The 18118-nt window shown below is 52.3% G+C and overlaps 2 protein-coding genes across 3 annotated transcripts; one reads left to right on the forward strand and one right to left on the reverse strand.

Moving 5' to 3' along the window:
- The first annotated feature begins 45 nt into the window (after positions 1 to 45).
- POLDIP2 (DNA polymerase delta interacting protein 2) lies at positions 46 to 8400 on the forward strand. Its single transcript, XM_057715528.1, has 11 exons — positions 46 to 279; positions 1611 to 1692; positions 2567 to 2664; positions 3363 to 3459; positions 3630 to 3705; positions 3937 to 4044; positions 4498 to 4634; positions 5449 to 5475; positions 5684 to 5809; positions 6749 to 6828; positions 7360 to 8400. The coding sequence occupies exons 1-11, from the start codon at positions 119 to 121 to the stop codon at positions 7472 to 7474; spliced, it is 1107 nt and encodes a 368-aa protein (XP_057571511.1). The 5' UTR covers positions 46 to 118; the 3' UTR covers positions 7475 to 8400.
- Positions 8401 to 8579: 179 nt separating this feature from the next.
- Positions 8580 to 18004, reverse strand: TNFAIP1 (TNF alpha induced protein 1). 2 transcript variants are annotated; one of them, XM_057715529.1, is made up of 7 exons: positions 17877 to 18004; positions 14212 to 14529; positions 13598 to 13767; positions 13076 to 13165; positions 12942 to 12994; positions 11949 to 12144; positions 8580 to 11294 (listed from the first exon to the last, which is right to left on the reverse strand). In XM_057715529.1, exons 2-7 carry the CDS (start codon positions 14414 to 14416, stop codon positions 11058 to 11060), a joined length of 951 nt encoding a protein of 316 aa, XP_057571512.1. In that variant the 5' UTR covers positions 14417 to 14529; positions 17877 to 18004; the 3' UTR covers positions 8580 to 11057. The 2 variants fall into 2 exon arrangements, with proteins under 2 accessions (XP_057571512.1, XP_057571513.1); XM_057715530.1 differs by lacking the exon at positions 17877 to 18004 and adding an exon at positions 14868 to 15286.
- Between the last annotated feature and the right edge of the window lie 114 nt (positions 18005 to 18118).

Genomic DNA, 18118 nt, shown 5'->3' on the forward strand with positions numbered 1-18118 from the left:
GGGGCAGAGGGCCCAGGGGGCGGGGCAGCGGCGCGGGGCAGTGTGGGGCGGGGGCGGAACGCCGCCCGGCCGCGGGACGGGCCCTGTGTCAGCAGCCCAGCGGGCGCTCGGGCGGGACATGGCGGGCTGTGTGGCCCGGCGGGCCCTGACCGTGGGCAGTCGTTGGTGGTCCCGGTCGCTGACCGGGGCCCGGGGGCCGAGGCCGCTGTGTGCGGCGGGTGGAGCTGAGGCCTTCCCACCAGTGGCGACCACGACGACGCGGAGGCACCTCTCGTCCCGGTGAGGGACGGAGCGCGGGGACCCGGGCCGGAGCCCAGGGAGCGTGTCCCGGGCCACAGGGGAGGCCAGGGGGCCCGGCCGGCTGAGGGTGATTGGAGTTCGACCCGGGAGAGGGTTCCGGCCGGGAGCCGACTGCGCTGCCTGGGACGCGTGCCAGGAGCGGAGAAGGGAAGGCGGCCCAGAGCCCTGGGTTGCACAGGGCTGGCTCTGAGCGGGAGCTAGTAACCCTCCCGGAGGGAATCCTACTTCCCCAAATGCGGGAATCCGAGCGCCGCTCTTACTGGGTAGCCCTCTTATGAAGTCCTAGTGCTTTTGACTTGAACCCGCAGCCCGTGACTGGGCCAAGGCCTCCTCAGAAGGATGCTGGAAGTGGCAAACAGGACCCGAATCTGCGCCCTGCGTGGGTCCCAGGTTTCAATGTGACCTTGGGGACACACTTTCTCTTTAGTGACTTGGGGAAGGGAGTTTGAGGTCATGGGGATGATGTGAGCAGGGTCTCTAGGGATCGTCCAGGCAGATCGAATTGGGGTGGGTGAATCAAGTGGCAGAAAGCATAAAGTTCACATCTCCAAAATCATAAGAAAACGGTACTTTGAGGGACCCCTAGAAAGAGCAGCCCTGTCCAGAGAGGCCACTGTGAGAGCTGACCTTTTAGTGGGTGAGATTAGACATGGACATTGGGGAGAGATGATAGCTATTTGCCGTTTAAGGCCCCTGTGGAAATTGATGTAAATCTGAACAAAAACTAGATTGAGAGAACAATGCTAGTTGCAATGCAGGGATGAGGACTGCAGTTTAGAGGGACATGAAATTATAACACAAGTAAGTATTTGGGGGGCACCCCTTATACAACTAGGCTCTCAGAGGGAGCACAGGCTAATCAGATGCAGACATTGCTCTGAGGGAACTTGCAGTCTCTAATGGAGATAAGACACGGACACAAATAACTGAAATGCAAGGTGGGAAGGGCAGTTAAGATGCTGTGGGAGGCCGGGAGGGTGGGTCAGGGAAGAAATGGAGGCAAGGGATACAATTAAGCAAGGTCCGAGGGCATGATATGAGGAATGCTGAGAGTCAAGAGAGAAGAAAGTGATCTGGGAGCAATCAGAGCTCACAGAGGCATCTGTGGCTGGACCTCAAAGGAGGAGAGGCAGAATCTCTGTGGAGTGGTGGCTTGGCAGGACCCTTACCTGCTTGAGCTGGCCCCACTGCCACGACCCTTCTCTGCTGTCATTGCCCCAGCCCCTCAGTATCCTAGTAGCTTTTTCTGGTGGATTAGTACCCTTCACTTCGTAGCTTTTCAGTTGCTTGTTCTTTTCCTTCCTAATCAGAAACCGACCAGAGGGCAAAGTTTTGGAGACAGTTGGTGTGTTCGAGGTGCCAAAACAGAACGGAAAATACGAGACTGGCCAGGTGAGTGCTGGGCTGGGTCATCTTGCGTTTTCACGGTGTGCTCTGCTTCTAAGAGGGTCAGATTTGGTCACAGGCCTGAATGTTATGGTTTTCTGCCTTGGTGTTTGGCGCCAGACCAGAATTGAAAGGTTTTTTTTGTCTTTTTTTGTTTGTTTTTAAGATGGGTTTTCTGTTTTCCTGGATTCGAATGCATTTCATGTGTCATTTGGCTCTGTTTCCAAGTTGGTGTGGACAGAGATGGTTTGGACTATATTGAGGAGAGAGTCCTGTTGCTGAAGAGTCATCTAACATAGTGGCTTGGGGGAGGCCAGTGGAGGGAGCTTTCAGAAAAGCAAACCTGCTTTTGGATGCTCTGTCATAGTTGAACTGATTGCAGTGACGTAAGCTCTGGGTGTGAGGCTCTTTTTCTTTGTCATTTTTGTGCCAGATCCACTGAGGTGGATTTAGGCCCCTCGTAGGTAAGGAGAACTTCTTGTTTATTCACCTTTTTTTTTTTCTGTATGCCTACAATGGACTGAGCTTTATGCATTGGTGTTAAATCAGAAAGCAGAGCCTTCAGGAGCTGACAGTCTAGAAAGGAATTACAATATGCAAATGGTCCACAGCTGTACACTGTGCTAAGTGGAGGGGGAAGCGGGGGGAGGGAAGGCTTCCTAGAGGCCTCAGCTATGGCCTAAAGGATGAGTAGAAGTCAGCCAGGTTAAGAGGCAGTAAGTGTGTTCCAGAGTTGGTCTGGGTAGATCTCAGAGTTCAAGGGAAAGAGTAGCAAGACCTTGTGCTGGAGTTGCCACCACCTGTGCCACTTAGTGGTCTGGGCCCCACCTGGATGGACCTGCTGGACTGCAGACTCACTGAGGCCTCTCTTTTCTCCCAGCTTTTCCTTCACAGTGTTTTTGGCTACCGAGGTGTCGTCCTGTTTCCCTGGCAGGCCAGACTATATGACCGGGATGTGGCTTCTGCAGCTCCAGAAAAGTAAGTTTCCCTATCATTGTGCCTCACAGTATCCTCAGGAGAAGGCCTGACTCACGGCAGACATACGTAATTGGGGTCCCAGCAGTGAAGACAGCATCCTTCTGGCCTTAGGAATGGTCCGAGAACACTCCCTTGCTCCTGGTACCTGTGAAGACAAAAGTGCTGAGTTCCAGGGACAGTCTTAAGCCAGAGGGTCCCTTTAGGTCTCCGCAGGCTGCTCTCCCAAGGCATTCTCAGTTTGCATTATAAGTACCCCAGAGGCCATTTGGGAGACTAGGCTTCTTGATTTCTTGGTGTTCAGTTAGAATCTTTCTCTTAATCTCTTATCATCACTAGAGTACATTAAAAAAGAAAAGGCCCAGCTCCATTAAGTGATCACAGACAGCCCCTGAGATGTGAGAAGAGTGGGGTGCTCTAGGCTCCAGGGACTAAGGCAGCAGTTTGATTTTCTCAGCTTGGCCCCTTTTTACTAAGAGGCATCGAGAAAGTGAGACAAATGATGACTCTATACCACACTCTGTTGCTTGGCCCTGACTGGGGAGCACTGGGCCAGGGTGTGCTGAGTAGCTCCCCAGTTGGTGCTAAGCCCCTTCAGTTCAGGCACTGGTCTGTTTAGGTGAGGAGGTGGTAGGGAGCTGGGGCAGGCACTGCTTCTGTTTCTCTGGGGTTGATCTTGGGCTTCTTCTCCTGCCCTGTAGAGCAGAAAACCCTGCTGGCCATGGCTCAAAGGAGGTGAAAGGCAAAACTCACACTTATTATCAGGTGCTGATTGATGCCCGAGACTGTCCACATATAGTAAGTAAGCAAGATGGCTGCACCTGGGGTTCCTCTCCATGGGAAAGGCCTGAACCCTGATGGGGACTACGAGAAGGAGAGGGGTCAAACAGGCCCAGATCAGCACTGGGCCCCAAGTCCTCAGGACTGGATAATGACTGAGAAAATCTCTGACTCGCTTCTTGCCTTAGTCTCAGAGATCTCAGACAGAAGCTGTGACTTTCTTGGCTAACCATGACGACAGCCGGGCCCTCTATGCCATCCCAGGTGAGTAATGAGCACCTGAGGGTGCCCATCGATGAGGGGGGTCTGATGTGTCTCAAGGAGAGGATTCTGAGGCCTTTCTGCTGTTCTTTAATCTGCTGGGAGGAAGAATAGATGCTGAGAGCAGTGGTGCCAGGGTCATCCCACCCTGGGATAAGGCCAGGAATTTTGTTTCTTTTAGCCCCATCCCTCCCGCCTCCTATGTGAGTTTCACTGTCTCTGTCTTTCTGCCAGGCCTGGATTATGTCAGCCATGAAGACATCCTCCCCTATACCTCCACTGATCAGGTTCCCATCCAGCATGAGCTCTTCGAAAGATTTCTTCTATATGACCAGACAAAAGGTAACCTCTCTCATAAAGGGAAGCTGAAATGGGAGGAAGCCCTTTCTTCAAAGAGAATATCACAGAAGCAATTTCAAAGCTCTATTTCCACAACCTTATTTAACCTCCTGTTAGACTTGTCAGGTAGATGGCTGTTATCTCCTGCTCACAGATTTGGAAACAGGCTCAGGGATGATGAGAAGGGACTCAAGGTTGCTAGGTAGTGGCAGAGTAAGGTCTGAAAACCAAGGCTTCTAACTCCCAGTCCATTTCTCTTCCTCTGACGTCACATACCTCCTCAGGGCTTATTCTTGGTAGGCAGCTCTGTGCCTTCTTCCAGCCTGTGCTTTTGCTTATGTTTGGGTATCTTGTTTACCCGGGCCACCACTGGGAAGGGTTTTCTAGGAGGAGCAGTTGGAGCGGGTGCAACGCCCTGGACGCTGGCCTGGACTAACCAGTCATCTCTTGCCCCAGCACCCCCCTTTGTGGCTCGGGAGACGCTACGGGCCTGGCAAGAGAAGAATCACCCGTGGCTGGAGCTCTCTGATGTCCACCGGGAAACAACTGAGAACATCCGTGTCACCGTCATCCCCTTCTACATGGGCATGAGGGTATGTGCCCAGCCTGGGTACCTTCCCTCGGGGCCAGGCTCCCAGGTTCTGCATGTTGTGGGTGCTGGTGTGGGTTCCACATTTAAACCACCTGCCTGTGGTTCTGCTTTCAAGTGCTGCACGTATTGGTTGGGGTTAAGCAGCCTCTTGGCAACAGCTGACACCAAGACCTAGAGCAAGGAAACTCTCAGCTCCCAGGAAGGAGGCCTCCTGGCTGACTCTTCCTTTTCTTCCAGCTCAAAGGGAGCCATGTTTCTGAAGAACATACACATAGTTGTTTAAGTCAGTGTATGCTCATCTTCCCACTTCTCATGCATTTATTGAGCTGTTTCTTGCTTGGCCATAAGCTAGGTCCTGGGGATACAAATCAAAATGAAGCCCTGTCCCTGCCTTTCAGGAGCTTATGGTAGTGGGGGAGGCCAACATACAGCACTCCAAGTATTGTAATAAGGTTGAGGTCTGGGAAGGCTGAGGAGGAGGACAGCAGCCTGGGCTAGCAGTAATGGGGGGTGGGGGTGGCGGCTGACAAGGAGGGTGGTGAGAAAGGGAAGAGCCCCGGAGCTGGTTTCTGTTGGCACCCAGCTCTGTGTGTGATCTTGACAGGATGAAGAGGAAGGAGGCCGGGGTGGACCCAAGGGAGGCTGCCTCCCTCTGGGCTTGTTGGCCATGGTTCAGACATCATCAACCCACAGATACTTGTGGCTTTGTTCTGTCTTTGCAACGTTCCTGGAATATATCTACTCCCTTGGAGAGATGATTGGAATAGACTTGTTCCTGCCCTCTGGGACTGAAATTCTTTGTGTTTTCTCCCTAGGAAGCCCAGAATTCCCACGTCTACTGGGTGAGTGTCTCCCTCGGGAGGAGGGGAGCTCAGGAGGTATGCCTGTTGGGGCATGTTGGGAGGTGGGGGGTTTACCTCTGGGGGTGGGAGGTGAGACCTGTACAGTGCAGGTGTGGGCCTTTGTTGCCCTTTGCTCTCCTAGAATTCTGAGGGGCTAGCCCAGGGTCTGTTCCTTCTCAGATGTGAACTCTTTCCCCTACCTCCACAGTGGCGTTACTGCATCCGCTTGGAGAACCTCGACAGTGATGTGGTACAGCTCCGGGAGCGACACTGGAGGATATTCAGCCTATCCGGCACCTTGGAGACAGTGCGGGGCCGAGGGGTGGTGGGCAGGGTGAGCATCTTTGGGCCAATAATACTCAGTTTCTGGTCCTGCCCGGCAGGCCTGGGAGCTTAATGCATGGTTCCCTCCTTCTGTGTGATGAGGGACAGAGGCTCAGTGTGTGAAAGCATAGGGCTGTTTGGGGTGAGAAACCTCACCCATGCGGTAGGTTTCTTATAACCCATTTCACAGATAAAGAGACTGAGACTGAAGCTGTTATTTAGCTAGCCCATGGTCCTATAGCTAGTAGTGGCAGGGTATGGATTTGAATCCAAATGAGTCTGACATCACAGCTTGTGATTGCCAGCCTTTTTAAAAATCTGAATTGGGATGCCCTTGATTGGAGCATGCATCCTCCACCACTCCTGGTCTTCCTTCCTCTGCCTCTTTACATGCATACATCCTCTGCTGTCCTTAAAGAGATCTGATTTTGCAATTCCTGTGCTACCCCACCCAGTCTCCTGAGAAATAAAGTCATGAGAAAGGGCCCCATTCAACAAGCATTTATCCATGTTAGCAGGGACTTGGGGAAGCAGCATGGGATAGAAAGAACAGGGCTTTGGAGTTAGTCTGTTTTCAAATGCCCACTGTGTTATTTACTTGCTGGATAACCTTGGGCAAGTTATTTAACCAAAATCTTGGTTTCTTAGGATCACACCTATTACCTTATGGTTACCAGGAGACCTAAGTTAGCATCAGTTTGCTGAGCACAACATGGCGCCTGGCACTTAGGCACTTAGTGAACGAATGCTGGAAGGGGTATTTGCAGAGTAGATCCTGGGCTTAGCATCTTTGCCTAGTAACCTCAGACATTCAGTGCGAGATTATCTTTCCCAGGGTCAGAATAAAAGGCCCAGGTCAATGGCTGTGCTGTGGGAGGAGGAGGCGGCATGTGGCCCTGGGGTACAGGGAACTCATCCGGCCTGACCTGTTTTGCCCGAACCCTCACAGGAACCAGTGTTATCTAAGGAGCAGCCTGCATTCCAGTACAGCAGCCACGTCTCCCTGCAAGCTTCTAGCGGGCACATGTGGTGAGTAAGCATGCACTGGGGCAGGGCCAGCTCAAGTCCATGGACACTGCAGGTCAGAAAAGTGAGAGCTCATAGCTTGCAGCTAACTCTGGACCGACTGAATTCCTGAGGTGGAGCCTTATCTGCTGTTCATTGTTGCATGGGTCTTGTCTGATTTATGACTCTTTTCCAGTTCCCTGTGATTTTGTGGAATGAGGACTTAGGTCAAAGAGGCCTGGTGACTTTGATGCTGCACTGAGTTGCCCTTGTAGTTGGGTTGTTTCCCTAGTGTTTCACTCCTGAACCTAAAAGTGGAGTTGGGTAGCTTATGCAGGGTGCGTCTAAGGGCCAGATTCAGGACAGCTTCATTTCTCCTTTCCCTGTAAGGCCAGGATGGGCTCTCGGGCCACTGGACCAGTATTATCCTGGCATGAGCCAGGCAGAAGAGAACCCAGGCCTGCCTTATCCTGCCTCCGTTCTGGTGCTGAGGGCATAGGGCTCTCCAGACCTCAACCCTCACTCCTCCTAAACCAGTTTTTCTCTGACCTACAGGGGCACGTTCCGCTTCGAGAGGCCTGATGGTTCCCACTTTGATGTCCGGATCCCTCCCTTCTCCCTCGAAAGCAATAAAGATGAGAAGACACCACCTTCAGGCCTTCACTGGTAGGCCAGCTGAGGACCTGAGCACTCAGGTTCGGCCCCGAAGAACAGCTCACAATTGCTGCAGAACTCTCTCTGTCATGGGCCACAGTGGGTCTCTTAACCATTTGCGCCGTTCGATTGTGGGGTTCTTATCTTGGCGGGTGTAACTTTTCTCCAGAAGACCCACGTAGGACTCCTCCAAGGCTGGCCTTCCCTGTAAGCCCTGCCTGTGCTGTGTTCCAGTAAACCTTTCCATCAGGAACTCTGTATTCAGCTGCCATAGGCCTGGAGGCGTTTCCTAGACTGTCACACAGGTGGTTTAGAATGTGAGGATTGGTCAATAAACCAGTGCACGCTTGGGCACCCTCGCCATTTCTGCCCCCAGGGTCTCAGGCTCCCTTTATGACCTGGCAGGGGTCCTTGGTTGCTGTCCTTAATGGCTTTCCAGGAAGCTGCCCCTTCAACTAGAGTATCTGTCTCCTTCCTGAGGCTGGGGGTTGGCTGATGTCTCCCAGGTCACTCAGCCAGTGAGGCGGGAGCTGGACTGGACTCTTGTTCTCTTCACCCTCTGTCAAGTGCAGAGCAGGAGGCCAGCATCAGGGTGAAAGGAGTGGCTCAGCTCTTCGTGCTGGCCAGCTGTTGGCATCTCTGGGCTCCCTGGGCCTGGGGGAGGAGTGAGGCAAGCCTGTCGGGTTTTCTGGAGCAATGGGCTTGCCAGCACAAGTCTGTCAAGCCTCCAGATCACAATTGTAGAAACTCAAGCCAAGGAGCGTTAGGTATGGATAGTGACAGCCAAGCTACTTTACGAGCTTCTTGCAGATATCCAAGAGCCAGAGATAAAATGTGAGGCATTTTTGCCCTGATTCTTAGGATTCCTGCTCCCCCACTACCGTAGTGATTGTTACAGATGTCATTTTCTTGAATTCATATTAAATTTCAGTTCCAGCCCTATTATTAGTGTTGTCCTTAATCCTCCACCAGGGGGAGCCTGGGTTGCAGGGCAACCGAGTGCAATGGGGCACAGGACCCAGTGAGAACATAAGGTCAGGTGGTGAACAGAAATACAAGAATTATGTCCATAGCAGCAAGCTGACCAAGCTATACCCACTGTAAGCCCGGCTCTGTACCACTGCAGTGTAACACAATTTTATTAGAAATTAGTGTTTGTTTCCATCACCTATGCTGAGCAACAAAGAATTGTAGTTACATGATAAAGGAGAAGTTCTCTCATGTCAGGGCCTGTGCCATCCTTCAGGCAGACCTTGGTCAGGTAACACATTGATTAGAACCTAATACTGGTCCGTGTGGTTAACAGCAGGCCTAGTTTTCTCAGAAACTGACAAGAAGATTTGACCTTCATCCACACTTTGTCTACAGTGCCCTGGGCTGCTCAGTTGAAAAATTCACAGCCGAGAGATGCTTTCTGAATGGGGCTCAGAAACTCAAAGAAAATTCCCCAAACCCTTGCACCACAGTCTGATTTTAAAAGCTAAGATTACTTCAGTGAGTTCAATGTTAGTATTCAATATTTAAAGACCAAAGAGATATTTTCAGTTGGAGCAGATAAGTGTCCAGTGTCCCAGAAAGACTACTCACCACTGAGACAGCTGAGGATCTGAATGTCAAAGCAGTAAAGAGAGGCCTCAGGGGCTGGGGAGGTCAAAGGACAAGCATTAAAATGCCTCAGTGGGGAGCTGGGGCTTTGAGTATTAAAGGGCTTCAGGAAGGCAGCTGAGGAAACACACCAGTGGCCTCAGGCAGAAGCATTCCAGTCACTGTGGGAAAGCCACAAAGCCAAAGCCAGAATCTGGCCAAAGAAATGGATTTGTCTTCATCTTGTTACTCCAGTGAAGGCTGCAAAAACCATTTGTAGCTGATCACCAAGGTGCCTCACCTGAAAGTCTTCATACATTCAAGACTGCCACAAGTATAAAAGTATAAAAGGCCTGATTAGTCACCTTTCCCCTGCCCCATGTCACATGTCATTTCAGGTCCTTTTGAATGTCTGCTCACTCTGGCCTGGCATTTGCCCATAGGCTCATGGGGTCAGCCACGAGCAGCCACTTAGCTATAGTGAGAGTAGTCAAGAGACATGAACTTGATAAGCTATGTCCCTTCCTGACTGAGTGGGTACTGCTAAGTGCTATGCTGCTTTGTTAGGCTGGCTGAACAGCTCCCTCCCTGGTGGCATTCCTTTGGAAAATAATTCGGATAAGCAGCCTCCCAAGGGCCAAGCCAAACAGGAGGGAATGAAAACCAAAGCCCTGAAGAGGAACTTGCACCCCTGCCCAAGAGCCAGTGCTTGGCATCTCCACGGCCAAATACCCAACAAGAAAAATGAAGAAATCTTTCAAGGCTCTTAGGCTACTCACATCATCCTGTGTTCAGGGACTCACCACCATCCCCAGCCAGGACACAAAACCAGTAGCATGGATGGGGGGCAGGGGGATGTATGGCCAAGCACAGCCACCTCTGCACGGGCCACAGGGAACATGGGGCTCTGCATGTTTGCTGTCCTCGGCTGATGGGCACGTAGGTGCGGTGCCCATGGGCTCCACAGCCTTCCTGCTGCAGCTCGTGCTCCCAGCTGCAAGCAGCTCCTGGCCCCTGGGATGGCTCTTTGGGTTTACAGTAGTGAGGACAGCATGCCTTGGAGCCGAGGGCAGGAGAGTCAGAGAGCAATCACGTAAGACCCTGGAAGTCAGTATGTGACTCTAAGATGTGGGGGTAAAATATCTTACGGGGTGTTATTAGGACCACAGGTCCTAATTTACACATCCTTCCCCCCTCAGCGCTCTCTAGGCTGGCTGCTTGGCCAGTTTGGCAAAGCCAAAGCTGGTCAGTTTTTGTTGTTTTTTAAATTTTTTTTTTTTAATTGCTTCTTTCCCCTCAGATTGACTATACAGGGAAAAGGGGATTAAGATCAGAAAAAGACGGTGTGGGTCAGGGCAGAATACAAATCTGAATAAAAGTACAAAGTGCCTTAAAGAAACAGATCCCAAAGGCATCAAAAGGGCCAAAGGTTCTGCTTTACCCAGGGTCTTAGAACCCTGGAGGGGTAGCAGAAATACTAGACTTAAAGCTAGTCATTTCCTAGATTATTTTTAAAAAACCAAACTCATTAAGCCTGTGCTTAAACACCTTAGGAAGAAAGAAGCCCCACCTTTTGTAAGAAATTGGGCCTCCACAGCACCAGAAGCCACCTTCCCCACAGAGTGAGCCCATCCCCTGTGGGCCTCCCCTGAGGCCTAAGGCAGCCCATCAGCAGAGCGAAGGGGCGCTCAGCAGAGGGCCAAGGGGAATGTTCTTGGCGACAGGTGGGCAGGTCGGTCCACTCAGCCCAGGGGCAGCAGTGGCTCGCTGCGGCAGAAACGGAGATGCTGAGCAGAGGGGCCACGACTCGGTCATCCTGAAGTGCTCAGGGAGCAGGGCAGAGAGACGCGGTCCCCCTCCCCTGCTCAGGCCCTCTGACCTCCCAGGCGGGGCCTGTCCTGCCTCCGGGTGCTGGAGCAGAGACCCAGCCAGCAGCAGCGTGGGGTCGTTGATGGGGCGGGATTCCACAAGAGGGGAGGCAGGGCGTCCCGTGCCCTTACTCCCAGAGGGTCTTGTCAGTCGCGATGGGCAGACTGGTGGCCAAGCTGCCGGTCGTCATAAGTGCTATAGCGCTTGACGTGGATGCGGCGGACACGGTCCCGCAGTTCAAAGGTCTCCTCGTCTTCACTGGGGGAAGCCTGGCTGCGGTTCCGGCTTGTGGCCTCCAACAGGGAGTTGTCAGGGACTCGGGGGGTCTCGTAGAGTAGGACGTTGAGTGTCTCCTCATAGATTCGGGCCTCTGGGAATTCCACCTGGGGAGAGGGGGATGAGAGGACTGAATGAGATTCCTTTTTAAAAAATAAACAAATAAACAAATAAATAAATAATAAGTTCGGTGTGCAGCTATTCTTCAGGGAGGCACCATCTGCTTGCAGCCTGGGGAAAGAGCGTCAGCTGTCTCCTGTCAAATCCCTTACAGGTGCCTGGCGCTGTGCTGTTACTGCAGAGGCTGACTGACCAGGAACGCCCAACCAGCAGGGGCCAAAGGCGATTTGAACAGCTACTTATACTGCCCTGCACTGCTTCTCCTAAGAACGGTCTCATTTTCATAACAGTTCTGTTAAATTCATACTATCATTCTCAGGTTTTCAAATGAGGAAACTGAGGCCCAGATGGTTGAAATGGCTTATCCAAAGTCAGAAAACTGATAAATGGTGGGACCAGAATTCAGATCTGAATTGGGCCAACTCCAAAGACCCGGTCCTTCCCATGGCAACAGGCTGTTCCCTGCTGATCAACAGCCCTGCCTCTCAGCTGACAGAGCACAGTCCTGTGCTATTCCCTAAACCCCACACATTGGCTTTTGTCTTTGAGCAGCGCTATCACAGCGAATGTGGGAAAGACAGCAAAACATATGCCCCGTGGCGAAAGGTTCAGCCCCACGCACGCAGGCGGAAGCCCCGTACCTTGGTCTGCTTCTTCTCGGTGGCGTACACGATGGAGGTGCAGCAAACCTCCGCCAGCTTCCGACCCTGCCCGTAGAAGGACCAGCAGCAGATCTCGTCGCCGATGACGTCCTTGATGAAGAGCACGCGGCCGTTGAAGCGCAGGGAGAGCTTGTCGAACAGCTCGATGTTTTTCAGCAGGTGGTCGTCGGAATTGCTGAAAAACCGTGAGGGCCCGTGGGCCTGGCAGTGAGGTCCCAGCGCAGGGGCGGGTGCTGGCCGCACTCTTCCCTCCCTTGCCCTCTCCTGTCATGCTCATGAAATGAGGAAAAATCAAGATGCCAGAGGGACAGGGAGAGAAAGGGTCATGGGGTCCCCTTTGGGTTTGGGGGCCTGTGAGGGACAGGAGGTGAGTGAGTTTTAAGTTAAAGCAGAGAGAACTGAGGGAGGGAGGTCTCCTCGCATCAGGCCTGGAAGGAAGGAGACTCGCTGCCATCTCAGCAGGAGGACCCCGTCCCTTGCTGGCAATATGTCTGCCCGCGGGGACTCACTGAGAAGGTTTGGGTCTCCAAGCCTACAGCCTCCTGCATACACCTGACTATGCTGAGAGGACACTAGGGGACAAGGGGGACACTGGCCCAGCTGTGAAGAGCAAAGGCTGCCTTAGGAGGAGTCCCAGCCCCTTGGCTTCCCAGCCTCCCTCCACCCCGTAAGAGAATGCGGGGAAAACACCTGGCCTGCTGCCCGACGTGAAACACGTTAAGAGGGTGTTACATGTTCAGTCTCGTCTACATCCGGGCCAGGGCCTGGCATCAAGTTCCAAATGCCTCGGCTCTGATTTCCCTTCTACTCTGTCCTCCTCCCGAGACCCAGACTCATGCCAACTGTGCCAGGCGTGCCGGTGGCCTCCCTTGGGTCTGCTGCCCAATTTCTGTCTGTTCAGCCCTTCTGGTTGCTTCTGTAGCCCTTCCCTGGGGCAGTGCACCCCACTCCTCACCAAGACGCGCCCCCTACCTGGTGTAGGAATACTTGTTGTTGCTTCTGTTGTACAGCAGCTTCACCACGGGCTGTGAGGGAAGAGAACGTGAGGGCCAGGGGCCCGACACCCCCAGTCCGTGGCCCTCACGATCCCTTGGAGGTCCCAGTACCTTGGTGGAGGATTCGATGAGCCTCTCCTCTTCCTTCAGGGATGTGATGATGGGGATGTTGCACACAGGCTGGTAGGAGTCCTTCTTGTCCTGGGTGACACACAGCCAAGAATCTTTTTTTGAGCTCTTCTGTTTGCCAGGCTTAGCCGGGCTTTCCCCAGGAGCCGTCAGAGCCCCTCTGCCACGGCCACTCCTACTTGTTGAGGAGGCATTAGATAGAGACAGGAGGCCCCTGGCAATAGAAACTGTCAGCTGGCTAGCAGACCCCCATCTCCAGAAAGGCAAAATCCAGATATCTAGGCATATAAACTAGAAGCAGGGTCTAGTCACACCGCCCGAGTCTGTCACCTTATAAACCGACTGGCTGCCAGCTTGCATGGTCTGGGCAACAGCTGGCGTGTCTAACTAGGTTTGGATTCATCAATCATCCCTGCCATGCAGCCTTCCAGGAACTGGACCCTACGTCCCTGCAGGAGGGGGCCAATCCCGACCTCCTCAACCTGCCCGACTCCGCCTCTGTACCTGCAGGGCAGTCTGGCACATGTTCACCAGCCCCTGAATGAGGTAATACTTTGCTTCAGCCATCAATTCCTTGATTTCTTGCCGGTTCTGAGGGAGGATGATGGTGTCATCTCGGAGGTAATTCAAAATGGTGCCAAAGTGCTTTCCACACCGGTCTATGAGGATCCAGCCTAGGGATTCAGACAGACCCCAGAGGGTTACTGTTTGCCTCCAGGTACCTCAGAGCAGGCAGCAGGCAAAGGCCACCTGGTGGTCTAGGTGCAGGAGTGCTCAGGCCCACCTCCTGGCAACAGAGAAACCACCCGGCCCTGCTTATCTTCTGGCTACTGCCCAGGCACTATGGCAACGGTTCTTATGAGAATCTAGTCCTATATAAATATTTTTAAAGTATGGATCTTCTCCCTGGAAAATATGTAAATACACAATCTTCTGTGTACAATTTCAAAGAATTCTGAAGCTTAACTAAGAATTCCAGGTGAAGGAGTCCTGCACTAGGTGAACAGGAAGAATGAACATAGATTCCAGATCTGCCAGGCTTAAGCCGTGCCCTGAAGTCACTTCCTCAGGAACTTCTCCTTCCTTTCCCACCCCGCCCACAAGCCCCAGCACCTCACCTTCTTTGTCGGTCAGCACCTCCATGCGCCCACTGAACATGGCCTTGAGCATGGTGTCGTGCCGGGTTAGCGCCCGCACGGTGGTGTAGTACAGGGAACCACCCACATTGAGCTGCACGTATTTGTTGCCCAGGCCTCCTCCCTTGAAGCCGCTTAGCTTGGGCTTGGCCCCCGATGCTGGGCACAGACAGGTATCCCCCGACATCTCCCGCTGCAGGTAGATCACCACACGGCAGGAGGTTGGCTTGGAAGTCTCCGCCGTGGTGGCAGGGTCACAAGTGAGTGGCCAGTGGAGGCCAGAGCCTCATGCTCTCAGCGCTGTGAGCAGGAGATGGGAGAGAAGACAGGAGTCAGCAGAGGAGAGCCCTCAGCCAGGAGGGGATGGGAAGAGAAACACTGACTGTCCAGTCATTCTATCCTTATGAGCCCAAGACTCCCTGGCAGAGGCTAAGACCTAGGCAATCGCAAAAAAGACATTCCTGCTGTTCTTCATGGTACCAGGAACCAGGAGACTGTGCTCCCAGAACCCGATGCTGGTCACCTCACCAGTCTCCCTGAGACACGGCCCAGCTCTGGGTGGCAAGGAGGCCAAGCAAACTCTTGGAGCTAATCAGAGACAGGTCCACGAACAGACTGGGCAAAGCAGAAGTCCTCACCCCGGGGATCCACCAATCAGACTCCAGTTGTTTTCTTCTCAAGCTTCCCAGGATGCAAGATTTCCAGCCAAACCTACTGGGAATCCAGCCAGCTTACGAGTTTCCCAGGAGCCTGAGGGACAGGATGCACTTCCTTTCGAACGATTCCACGCTCAGGAGCAGCCTGCACCAGTGCTTCCTTTGAGCACCACCCAGAGTCTGGCTTCAGGAAGGCAAGTAACAGCAGCTTCAGAAGAACATGGATTGAGCCAGGCTGGAGGCAACCGGCCAGTGTTTCAGGCAGGGGATACCCTGGCTCCAGCCAAGGTTTCCTGACCTTCCCCTTTTGCGGCATAAGCCCTGTCCCAAGTTCCTGATATTGTCACCATTTTTCAGGATAGAACAACTACAGGATGGCTATTTTTGCTGCTTTTTCCTGAGAGCGGACCCAACCTTATCTCCTCCTCTCTTCCCGCCCAACAAGAATGGGGAGAAAGGGCCAGAAGAGACCAGATGATAAATCTAAAAACAATTAGGTGATGTGGAAGCTGAAACACTGACAGGAGTTCACAGGAGTGAGAAGCAAGCGAAGCAGAGGAGGACAAAGCCAGATCACCCCTTGAGATCTAGATTCTGTACATGTTTTGGCTTTCTAAAGAATCACCAAGGACTTCCCTAGTGGAGCAGTGGTTAAGAATCTGCCTGCCAATGAAGGGGACAAGGGTTTGATCCCTGGTCTGGGAAGATCCCAAATGCTGCTGGGCAACTAAACCCGCGTGCCTAGAGCCCATGCTCTGAAACCAGAGAGGCCACCGCAGTGAGAAGCCTGCATACGGCAACAAAGAGTAGCCCCCACTCGCCGCAAGTAGAGAAAGCCCGCGTGCAGCAAGAAGACCCAACATAGCCAATAAAAAACAAACGAACAGAAAACACCTCAAAGGAGAATCTCTAAATTCAAGTTCAAATGGGGTCTCCTTTAAAACAAACAAACAAAATCACTAAAATCCATTCACTGCAAGAAAACAAAAAGCAAACATTCTTTGAATGTTTATTATGTTCCAGGTACTATTCTAGGCATTTAATATCTACCAGCTCATTTAATTCATTTGATAATAGAACAATATTGAGTGCCTACCAAGTGAAGCAGGAGGGATAGAGCAATGAAAAGATATTGTCCTTGACTTCAAGGAGTTCAGAGCAGCATGATAATGTCAGTTAACAAGAATAAAAATAATAAGAGTTAGCATTTATCGTGCCCCTGCTTTGTGCCAGGTGCTGGGGATACAGAAGAGAACAAACAAGTCAGCCTCGTGGAGCTCACGTTCTAGCGGGAAGATACAGACAGCAAACAAGAAAACGAATAAATACGCAGGCAATTCCAGAAGGTGAGAAATGTAATGATAAGGATAATAAAACAAAGAGAGTGACTAGGAAGAGGTACTAATTTAGTTGGGGAGCCAGGGAAAGCCTCTTTGGGAAGGTGACATTCCAGCTGAACTCTAAGAGCATTCCAGACAGATGGAAGGGTAAGTGCAAAGTTTCTCAGTCAGACACAAGTTTTAGGAACAGAAATAAGGGCAAGATGGCTGGTGCATAGAAAGAAGGGGGAAGTTGGCTGGATATAAACTCAGGGAAGGCAGGGGCTGGATCACATTGAAGAGTCTGGATTTTATACAAATTGCAATGGGAATCGATCGTAGGGTTTAGAGCAGGGGAGTGATATGATCACTCTGGCTACTGTGTACAGAATGGACCACAAGGGTGCAAGAAAGCAAGTGGGAAGACCAGAGGAAGCAGCAGCCTAGGCAAGAGATAACAGCTTGGACTGCAGTGCTGGTAATGGAGTCAGAAAAAAAGTGAAATGACCTCATTTCATCATCACAACCTGCAGAAGTTTACATCATTACCTCTTCTAAGTGTAACCCAGAAGAAGTGCACTGGTTTTCTCACGTTTACTGCTCCACTCTCCAAACAATGCTTAGCAAAATGCCATGCACATTTATAAGTATTTGTCAGTTTGTTAGACTGAAACTGTCCCTGAAAAGATTTAGGTAGGTCCCTAGGAAGAATGTCCAAGGAAGGGCCAGGGCAGGTGCTGTATGAAATACTGAATTCCTTTGGTGGCTTGTCCAGTATGGAGGAGATGAGCCTCCACCAGCAGGTTGCCCAATCAGTAAGTAAACTTGAATGGTATGAGATTACCTTACCTTCCTCTGCCCACTCCAAAGGAATAAATCCACCTCTTAACAGGTTTTAACAAGTTCCCTATGTATTTTGTGTCTAGCCCAAATTTCCCCAGGATCAAAGAAAAGCAGCTCACCAAAGGTTGGGCGGCTGCCAGCAGAGGAAGACAAATCCAAGCTAATCTATTCTTTTCCAACAAAGCAATTGCTTTGAGCCCCTGGATGACGTCAGCTCAGATTCCACCCGCTCAGATTCCGCCCAGGCCAATGGGTTCCAGGAATTCTGTGGCAGGTGACGCCCCAGAAAGTAATTCCAGTGAGAATGAAGTTTCCACTGAGAACCTCAGTGAGCTTCCTTCCGGACTTTGTGTATGGATATTTGGGGATGCTAGGGGCGTATCCGTGTCACACTCGGCGAAGCAAACTGGAACCCAAGCCGAATAAAGGACAAACAACCACGGCGGTGTTAGAAGGTGGGGTCCTAAGGAAAGAAGGTCCCAGAAATTCGTCGCACTGGGGATGACGAGGGGAGGAGCCGATCTCGGCTAGACAGGGCGGATCTAGCATAAATCCAAGGTGTAAATCTTATGCTTTATCCAAAGGGTCTGGGGAAATTTATCGAGACCCAACCTCTCCGTGGCCAGAGTGGAGTCTTCTCTAGCCCGTACCCCTCCCCACTATCGAAAAACCGAGACCGGTTCTGACACCCACCCTCAGGGGAGGATCTGAGCTCTCCGCCTCCCTTCGCCGTCCCACGCCTTTTCCCCAGGACCGGGTGGCACTCTCTTTGCTCAGCCCAGCACCCATCCATCCCTCTCCCTCGGGCATGGGCCGGCTCCGCTCTCACCCTCCCCGGTGGCGCCTCTCCTCTCAGCTGGGTTGCAAGTCGACAACGTGCCGCCCCCAGACGGCGGCCCCCTGCCCTCCAGCAATCGCGGGCCGTACACTCACAAGCTCCGCACGCGGACTCCGCCCCTAGCCGGCGGGAGTCTGAGACTATAAGGCGGGGCAGGCCCAGCACCCAATCAGGGCGGAGGGAGGAGCCCCTGAAAGAATTCCGCGGAGAGCGCACAGCTACTTCCGGCAGCC

This window comes from Hippopotamus amphibius, chromosome 17 (genome assembly GCF_030028045.1).
Source record: "Hippopotamus amphibius kiboko isolate mHipAmp2 chromosome 17, mHipAmp2.hap2, whole genome shotgun sequence".
Taxonomy (NCBI): Eukaryota; Metazoa; Chordata; class Mammalia; order Artiodactyla; family Hippopotamidae; genus Hippopotamus; species Hippopotamus amphibius.